This window comes from Sprattus sprattus, assembly GCF_963457725.1.
Source record: "Sprattus sprattus genome assembly, chromosome: 2".
Classification (NCBI taxonomy): Eukaryota; Metazoa; Chordata; class Actinopteri; order Clupeiformes; family Clupeidae; genus Sprattus; species Sprattus sprattus.
In genome coordinates this window covers 55,696,359-55,706,802 of record NC_137921.1, presented here as the reverse complement: position 1 = coordinate 55,706,802, position 10,444 = coordinate 55,696,359, and the positions used below count along the sequence as shown (strand labels likewise).

The window sequence follows — 10,444 nt, the reverse complement described above, 5'->3', positions numbered from 1 at the left end:
GGCGTTAGCATTCCCCTCAGTAACGACTTACAAGAAATGCAATGAATTCTTCAACACTCTGTCGTTGAATGTATATGTGTGAGATTCGAAGTTATTCGACACTATTGTCCACAATTCTGAGGAGCAAATTGAGGTATTTGTAGACTGCAGTTGTGTGAACTTCTGTATTATTTATAACCTTCTGTTACCAACCAAATGCGTGCTATCAAACATGTTTAGTTTCTAATTAAAACATTGTGTTTATCGCCTCATGTATCGTTCGTGTAGCTCCCATTTTCTGACGTAAATGCAACTGTTGTGACATTAGCCCATGTTTTCTTATAATTGAACAGCGTGTGCATGCGTTTTGCCTGGATACAGACGGGTATTTCTTGAATTTGGTTTTGGGAACAATGTGCAAGGAGCGCTTTTGTGACAAGTTTTTCATTTGTCAAGTGTAAGTAAAACTAGTGCGTCACGCACATGTTATTTCGTATATAATTGTGTCGGGCATTCCTCGCTTGCCTGTGATAGCGAGTAGAGAGAGCTAATCGAGTTGTTTACAAGAAACGATTTGCACGGAGGGCGGGGAGCTTTTGGGCGGAGTCCCGATGGTTGAGCTTCGCGACTGGACTTCTAGAGAAACATCTCGCTCCGAGGGCGGAGTCACATGAACCACAACAAGTCTGACGTAAGCGTGATGGTACGTATGGATAATTAATAAGGCTGCATAATAAATAAAACTTCCCAGGATATTCAGAGTGGACTACGAACATTCCCGACAAAAATAAATGGAAGGGTTAAAGGACTCAGCAACCAGGCTTTTTTTGATACATTTACTGTGTTCAACTAGTATTAAAAGGAATGAAATTGGATAGGCTACGTAAATCTATTAAAATGTGTGCATCAACAGAACAAGTTGGGCAAATTTTCTCCAACTAGTTTGCAGTATTTGCTGTACGTCCAGAATCACTTTGTGGGGTGCTGTCTCCTCCTAGTGCTTCTCTTGGTCTCTACTCAAAGGAGAGTTAGAGATCCTCTCAGCTGTCCATCTCTGCTCGATGTGACAGGCTGCCCTGGTTCAGTTATCAGAGTGCTGATGCTGTCCATCTTAAAGGTACAGTACTGTGATAACTGAAGGATGGCAGCCATCTTGACACCACTGATTCAACATGACCTATGGAGGCCCCTCTCTCACAGCTGGGCAAAAAAGGACGGTTTGTCACACTTTGCATGATTGTGTCTTTTGTATTTTGAACAGTTTTAATAAAAAGTTAAGTAGCTCATAACCTGCTTGATGTTGTTTCAGAAGTTATTTAAACAATAAGAACTTCATATGAGTCATTACATCGGACATTTAGCATAGGATGCTAAAACAATGCAAACACAAAAAGTTATGTGCTACATTATTAAGATACAGGATACATTAATTAAATAATTCAATAGTGTTGTATTGGCAGAATTGTTTATCAGCTCTATACCAGCCTTTCAAAGTGAATACATGAATACAGTATAGTGGCCATTGAAGCCATAGCCATCATTGTTTTAGGATGTTTTTCATAATTTAACTTTGCATAGGGAATTTCCCTAAGTGCTTATTCTCATGTAGAGCTGTTCAGGTTTAACCGATGGTCTTTTGATGCTCTCCCACTCTTTCCAAAATTTCAGTTTTAGGCCATGTTTTTGCATCAGTGGTACAACAGTTTGATAAATGTTTCAAATCAGGTCATTGAAAATAATTGTCAAATACTGATACAGAACAAAAATACTCTTACTAACAACAAAAGTATCACAATTGTGTTATTTATTAGAGCTAAATACATGTAACTACTATGTCTTTATTTGTCAAAATCTTCTTTGTATACTCAACGAAGACAGTATTTTAAATCAAAGGACTGACATCGTCTTAATAACCAAATGACCACCATGACCAGAATTAGCCCTCGAACAAATTGACAAACATTGTCAAAAAAAATGTGTTATAAAGGTGTTGTGTAAATCTGTTTAAAGACAAAGTTGTTATATTTAATACAAATAGAAAAAGTGATTTGAGGTGATTTCCATTTAGATTGAATACTTTTAAAGCTTTATCTTTCAGATATTGATTTCTCCTCGGAGGTGCAGACTGTTCCATCACACCACATTGTATGAAACTGCATCCCACGGTTCCTGGCAAGAACAGTGCTTTTAACTCATCTGGTGGCTTGGATGGGAAGTCCCTCCCTCTGGGGCTAAATAAACTGCCTGTTCTTAAAGACCCCATGCACGCTCTGCTTCGGACCAGCAGATATAGTTGTTGAAATGGATGAAAGTATTTGTTGTTTCACAGTGAAAATGTTTTAAGTCTTATTATTTATTTTGTTATATATTTAAATCATTTAAATCGTTGATGGCAGTAGTGTTATAAGAAAATTAATTAGATAATATGTTTAAAAATGTGTTTGAATGTATATTTGAATGATTTTTTTTTAAATCAAAAGCCCAACACAGACACAATCCTATTTTGGAATGGTAAATGGTTGCACTTACAAGAAAAACTGAATTGTCTCTACCAGTTCTGTCAAAGTCCTGTCAACGAGTCCTGTAATACATGATGGGTGGCAATGGGTGTTTTCCAAAATAATGCAAATCTCCACTCTGTTCTAGAAAACTGAATTGTAGAAATCAATGTGCAGTGCACAAAGCAGTGTCATCACAACAACTGGATTCTTTAATAAGAATAGGCATACAACATTTTTGGGGCAAATCATCTGCCAAGGCAACAGCTTTTCCTATGAAAACTGTTCAAGCCAGGTCCCCATCTTTCAGTTGTATGTTCAAATGTTCATTCTTCTCTACAATTATCTTCCAAAATGACAGAGAGCCTCGCAATTTTGGGTAAGTTGATGGCTAGATCTCTGACTTATAGTATAAGTATCTTGAAAACAGGTAGTTCTCCTTGTCAGCTCAGATTTTAATGCTCTGCAATGACTCATCCTTCTTAATATGCTAAAATAAGTTACTTTTACTTTATATATATATATATATATATATATATATATATATATATATATATATATATATATATTTTTGTATTTGGGTTAAAGATATATATATATACATATATATGTATATATATATATATATATATATATATATATATCTCTCTTTAACCCAAATAAAAAAAGAATATCACCTGTGTTTTGCCACTAATGGTAAATAGCGTGCACAAATAGAAATAGAAACAATTTTGCCATTGTAAAACCTAAGGCTAGTTATTTAGTATTCAGCTATAACATTTAGTATTCAAGAAAGTAACCTACTTGTTTGAAAGTTTTAACCAATGTTATTGTGGTCACAACAACACTACATTTATGCGCATCCTTTGTGGGTAACCTACAGGGTTAAAAGCACATTTGACTGAAAGAGTGAGGAACCAATCAGCGGTCCCGCAAGAGCCTCACTGCAGACGTGTTTTCGGGAATCTGCCTGGTCTTGGTGGTTTGAGAGGAAAGGCGTCAGAGGCTATTAGGTCCTAGTGGCTGAAATACTTCCAGCTTAAACGGACTAGTAACATTCTTTTGGTTTCCTTATTGGGGCACATCTGCTGAATGTTTAATTAATTATCCTAAACTAATTCGTCTCGATTTAAGTATCCAGGGTTCCAGTAACGTTAACCAGTTACGCCAAACAATCGTGGAAGAGATATGAAATGAACGCGTATATACGGAAGTAACTAGCTAACGTTACCTACATTGCTAGCTAGCTTCTCTTAAGAGGTAAGTGGATAACTTGGTTTATTCTCCTAAGGTAAAGAAATCCCCATATGAGAGTTACTGTTAGCCAGGTAAATAGCTGCTAGTAACCAGTCTGCGACGTTAGCCTGCTTTTGGAAGAAAGGCTACCATAAGATGACACATATGTGAACAGAACAGAATGAAACAGGGGTATACATGCTTGGCAGAAAGTGATAGCTAGGTTTTTTCCCAAGATGAAGCTTTGCAAGTGTGACAGCTCGGCATTTGGGATGTGGTGGGTCATTTCGTGTATCGTAGCTAACGTTAACCAACATCGGCGAAATCAAGCTTGGCAATGCTTAACGTTACAACTTAATACTCCGGTTGTGGTATCGAATACATAATGGAAATATCTTTACTGTGATGTTTACTGCGAAGTTAGCAAATTATTGATACATTGGTGACGATGGAGGTCGTTCAGTATATGACGGCCATGGTCAACAGCAATAGTCAGACTATTTAATTTACAGTTACCCACATTTACATCTAGCACTTTATGATATGGTATGCTATTTATTTGTATTTGTTTTGCAAATGTAATTTGTGCAAATGAATCAGTTTACCTCTAGCCAGCAATATGTTGACACTGTACAGTTAAGCATTTATTTTGTAAGTCCTCAAGTTAGTTGATAACGTGGCATGACCGGTTTTAACGTTAGTTCGTACGTTGATTTAACGTTAGAGAGGTATCTAGCCTTCCCTGGCGCAATCAAAAGTTTCTCAGCGTTATATTTTGCTTAGCGCAAAAGCTTATGTCAGCAACGGGAAAACATGTCACCGTTTTCTTAGTTATCAATTTTAATTTATTACCCGTGTTTTCGGATTATTTGTTATGTGTTAATCTGCACATTATGATAAAAATAGGCTGATGTGAAATATGCTCTGATAAGATATTTCGTTGTCTTCAATAATGGGCATTGTTAGAGGATGTCTCAAAAGAACAGCAGCTTTTAAATCCTTTCGGACATACATTTTAAGCTAGTAAAGTTGCAGGCTTTCTCATTGACGTTACTTTATTTAAAACACAAATATTTTGAAATATGACTGACTTTGACAACTTCATTTTAAAGTTAAGGTGTCACTGTTAATCATATTTCTCTATAAAAGTGCAGTCATTTCTACTTCTCCTTCTTCGTCTACTTCTGGTTGTTGTTGTTGTTGTTGTTGTACTTGTTTTTGACACTTCCTTCTCTTGTCTAAGCTAAATGTGCTTTAAGTGTTCATTCCCTGCATGTGTTTTATTCTACAAGGAATGTATTTATTTTTATAAATGCAACCACCTTGACAATTGGAATTTTGCACATTCTCTGCTTGTGCTCTGCTTGTTTAGCTAAGTTGTTTGGGGCATGCTTCTCTTATCAGCAAACTTGACAGCAGAAATTATTCAAAGGGAGAAACACATATCACACACGAAACACGTCTTTTTCTTAAACATTATTTAATTAACATAATGATTTGTTGTATGACTGATTTGGTTGGGAACAATGAGTCTTTCAAACAGGTCTTCCTCAAGAGCACAGGCAAAAGGCTATAACTGGAATGGTTGACTTCAGTAGAAGACGGTGAATTCTGATCATGGCAGCTGGTCTTGTGTTTGAATTCTGTTTAAATTGGCCTACATGTACGAATATATTTGTACCTTATATGGGTGACTACATTTAGAATACTAGTTGGTTTATTCAGATTAATCAATCTGGAATGCATAAAGTAAACATAAACTGGGCCAATTGTATCCCTACATTTATAGCAAATTAGCCAAAGTCTGACATCAGATATGTTTTAAATAGTAGAAAAACACTTTTTACCACATTGCTGAGTTATCTGGGGATTATTTGGTTCACCTGCCCAATTTAATTGTTCCAATTTAAAGTTATATTATTCATCAAATTAGCTTGTGTGTTTGATTAATGCGTGTTCTTTTTGGTAAACCAAATGTATTGCTTCACCTTGTGAGTTTCAGGTGATAGGAACTTAATCATGAACACATACATGTTGATTTCTTTCCCACACACAAAACTGCATACCTTAGCTACATGCATCTCAATCCCATAGAAACTGCACATTACATTAAAATGCATTTCCCAGCAATATAACTACGTACAGGAATTAGGCCTAACCAAACGCTTTACCTTTCTAACAGAATTATGAATGCTAACACAAACACATTCTAACGCACAGTTTCCGACCCATTCAGAATGATTACACAAATTGAGCAACACTGGCCAAGTTCATAGCATAGTGCCTTCATGACGCTAGCAAATGTATAAAGTACAACATTTAAAAGGTGTGCAGATTATACACGTTTTACTTAAGTATGACTTCAGTTTGGTCCTGGACTTTTGTCTAGGCTACTTCTTGCACAGAAAAGCAATCAAATTGCAAGCATCTCCCTCTTATTATGAAGCGAGGTCAAATGGGGTTGAACGGCTGGACATGTGGATGGTTCTCCAATGTATCCTAAAAGCAAAGTGATCAGAACACCTGGCTTGGTTCGGTCATAGACCAAATTTGTAGAGCCTATAGCCTGTACAGCCTCTCTATGCCTTTCACCTAACTTGAGTTGGCTGGGATAAAGGATGGATCTACTAAAGGTTTCTGTCCAATCCCACCGTGTTTTCCTCTGGCACTGGCTCATCAGGGCTCTTCACCAGCTACTGAGAACCCAGTAGATGAAGCTTGTTACAGACACAGTATGGCTGTAGTCAAGGAAAACAGCCTGGTGGAAGGTGATGGCTGACACTGAGTTCGTTGTTTCCCATCACTTCCCAGAAGAACAGGGTCTCAGTGTCTATCGACCTGCACTGCTATTTCCAGTAATGTTTATTTATGACATGGAGAGGGTGCAATATTTCTACTATGATGCTAAAACAGGTGTGTTTTGGCACATGTTTTTTCGATTGCTATTATAGAAAAAGTGCCAGGAGGAGTGTGCACAGGGGAAGACTACGGAAGTGGCAGCCTAGATATTTGACCCAACTATCCGCACGCTCCAATTGGCTATGCTGGCATGTGTGCTGAAATGTGATTATTGGCAGTAAAGTAAGGAGTAGCCTATATGAAAGAGATAAAGGGTTTTATATGTGTTAGTAAACCCATGATCGACGTGAACTGAAGCCACTGAGGGGCTGTGTTTCTGTTCTTAACCGTTTACTTGTCTGGTACTTTCACAGTTTGTTTTTTGGCAGTCAACTCCATGACCTTGGTGGTGTTTGTGTCTTGGTACCAGTTCAGTTAGGGAAACACACACTAGAAGTGGGCTAATACACCTGACACTTTCTTCTTTGCGATGACCGTTACAGCATCACAGCACAAACTTTGATGTTTTCTTGCACTATTCCTTGCCCTGCTCTAGAGGGGTTCAGGGCAGGCCCTGCCCAGGGGCCCCTGGCCCCATTGTGCTTGCTCTACAGGGGTTCAGGCCCTGGGCTCTGCACAGTGCCTTTAGACAACTTTATTGTTTTTGCGCTATATAAATACAATTGATACAAATGTAATTGAATTATTTGCTTCAATGTAGTACTCGATGTAAAATCACATTTTTGGCGTCCATGGATATAGGCCTATCTATTGCCGTTTGTCTCATCTCAGTAGATTTACAGTTTGAAGTGATGGAGTAGACTGGTACAACTGTATCTTTAAGCATCTATCTTTTTTTAATTATTTGTAGCACTGCGGGTATAATGCTTCTTCTGGTTTCCACAACATCTGTAATCAGTTTTTTAGTCATACTTTTGCTTTCCTAAGAAATAGTCTGGTGATTTCAGATTAAACCAAATGTTATAAATCTGTAGCGAAATGAAAAAAAAAAAGTTTTTCATAGGAAAGTTGGTGTGTTTGCCTGTGTACTGTATCCTTTGGAGTGAAACTGGGCACTGTGGTTTGTCGTCCTGCAGTGTGAAGAGTCATCTCCAGTATGAATTTGGCCCAGGGCTCAGATGAGTCAAAAGAGATGTGATGGTAACCCTAAGGTTTCACATAATACTACGCCAGCCACGCTGTGGACTGTGGGGAAACTGCCAATCTTAAGTAAAAGGACATGTGGACAAGAAAATGAATACACGAAGACGCGATACAGTCATGTTTTCCACATAGCCAGAGTAGATAGCACAATTAACTGACTCCTTTTAGTAGCATAGCTGTGGACTACCGATGTATGCTTAGGCTAGTCCTTGTAGTTCAGGCTGGGTAGAACAAAGATGTGTTATTGTTCATTTTGCCATGAATGTCACATCGCCATGTAGGATGGTCACTAATCCGTTGAATACAGATTTGTGATAAGTAGTGGTAGCAGTCATTAGAAAGTGCCCGACACACAGAGCTGTAAATAGTCCAATTTGTTCCAGTCCTATTTGTGCCCTTGATGACTGACCACGTGTGGAGCTGCTCAGTGACTGTGGGAGCACGGGGGGGGGGGGGGGGGGGGTTGTGTGTAACACGTCAGGGAAGTCTCTGTTAAGCATCTGCCAAGAGTCAGAGTACGCAGTGATCCTGAGTGGAAGGCCCTGCTGAGTCTCTCTTACACACACACACACGCACGCACGCACGCACGCACACAGACACACAAACACACACACACACACAGCAGACACGCACAAACGCCACAGAGTGCCAGTGATTATGGCTGTGATGAAACAGGCTCTGCAGGTGAGCCGTGTCGTCGGGAGAGCGGCGCAGGAAAGCTCTGAGGGGTGATGGTCTGCTTGGGATGCAGAGGATGGTGCAGCCCACATCCCCACCCACCAGCACAGGAGCAGTTTAATGAGTGTCCCCAGAGAGGACCCAAGGACAGAGGGGGACGACAGGGAGGGGAAAAATGGATGGAAAGCCTGTGAGAATGATGAAGAGAGAGGCTGACATGAGAGAGGGGGATGGGGGAAGGGGAAAGGAAAGGAAAAGAAGGGAAAGGAAAGGAAAAGGAAAAGGAACAGGCTATGAGATGGATTGTCTGCTATGCAGTGATCCTGATACGTGTGCTGATCTAATGGGATGACTCATGAGTTGGTCACAGAGTGGGAGAACCCGGGTTATCCACACACACACACAAACACACGCGCATACATACACTTAGTGGGCTCTATGGGTCCATGACCTTTTCTGAGTCACCCACTTCTGTTAACACATACCCAACTAACAAAAGCATCTAACTGCAAGACTAGTGTGCAAGCTCACCGGTACTCTCTCTATAGTCTTTCTTATCGCCCTTTGTTTGTCCAGAGTCTGGATGCCAGAGCTAACCGGAGGCATGGAGCTGGGGCGGCAACTGTGTGGTAAGATGCGCAAAGGCAAGCGCGCTGATCCGGCCATCACAGCGCTGCAGAGGGGACTAGAGGTCCACTTCTACCTGCCTGACACCCACCAGCTGGAGTACCTCAAAGACTCCTACGTGGCGGAGGACATCTGTGTGGAGGCAGCCAGGAGATGCCGTAAGTCCCCAACCTACACACACACACACACACACACACACACACACACCAGCTCTGGTGTGGAGGTGGAAATGCAGTGCATAACACACTCCTACACAATAGAAAAAACTTATAGTCAACACATGATAAACACTGTGAATTTAGTAGCGGAAAAAAATCATTCTTTATTACACAGTCAGTGTACGTACTCAACATACAGTTATATTGAGCGTCTTATCACCCCTTTTAGAGGAAACCCAACTGTTCACCTGCAGAATGTTACTGCTGTATGACTTCCAGTCTGAACACACTGTACACACTGCATAGCAATATTTACTAAAGCTCTGATGTCATATATGACTAATGGAACTGAGGTGCATTGAATGTCTAAGTAGTCATTTGCAAAGCCTCTTATTTTGCCTATATTATTAGTCATGCCTCAACAGAAATGATCAATTATCAAAGCAATTATAAATTAAATATTTATTCTCAACAAACACACAAATTATGATGAACAGAAAACCTGTCATTCGAAAGAGTGGTGGAGTCCTCCAGACAATTTTATATCTCCTCTCTGTGCTCTGTGCTGAGCTTTTGGACAGCAGCCTTGTAACAAAATGTCCACCTGGCTTTCTAACACCCGTATGCTTGTCCTCATATGCCCTGAACATGGAGAGGATTCTCTGGCTTTGGTTTAGGGGAGGATCAAGGATAGTTTGTTAGCTTTAGGAAACACTGGGTTCTTATGTCCTCTACTACTAGAGACTTATGGGAATACCCCCCGCACCCCTGACCCACGCACACGCACACGCACACGCACACACACACACACACACACACACACACACACACACAGAGGAACGTAGGAATGCAGGAACACAGACACCCTCCCTTCAGTGAGAAACCAGCAGATGTTTGGCGACACACAGACATAAAATGGCAGCCGGGGTCCAGGGCCAACTCAGGAATTTCCTCCTAACAGAGGCCAGGACGAAGTCAGCCAGCACCGCTGTGGGTGGTTGACAAAGCAGGAGTAGATAATTATTAGAAGCCACTAAGAGCTGTGTCAGAGAAGTTGAAATGTCAGAATCAATGGACGGTGTAATCAGGCACTGAATGTCTTGTAATAATCATCAATGCCACTTAATTACCCATTTCACCTAGGGATTCTACAGGGGATGCTTGTGAACACAGTGCTCACATTTGCTGCGGGCAGGGGAGACTCATACTGATGATGTGATCCTGTGACCTCTGAGTCGTTATGAAACTTGAGATGCAGCAGACTCA

The 10,444-nt window shown here is 40.3% G+C and overlaps 1 protein-coding gene across 1 annotated transcript in view; it reads left to right on the top strand.

Moving 5' to 3' along the window:
- The first annotated feature begins 3,504 nt into the window (after window positions 1-3,504).
- The window catches only part of jak1 (Janus kinase 1), a 35,709-nt gene continuing 28,769 nt past the window's right edge, over window positions 3,505-10,444 (top strand). Inside the window, exons 1-2 of the mRNA XM_080833140.1 lie at window positions 3,505-3,737; window positions 8,970-9,178. Coding sequence (XP_080689266.1) covers window positions 8,977-9,178 — 202 coding nt within the window. The 5' untranslated portion in view covers window positions 3,505-3,737; window positions 8,970-8,976. The remainder of the gene's footprint in view (window positions 3,738-8,969; window positions 9,179-10,444) is intronic.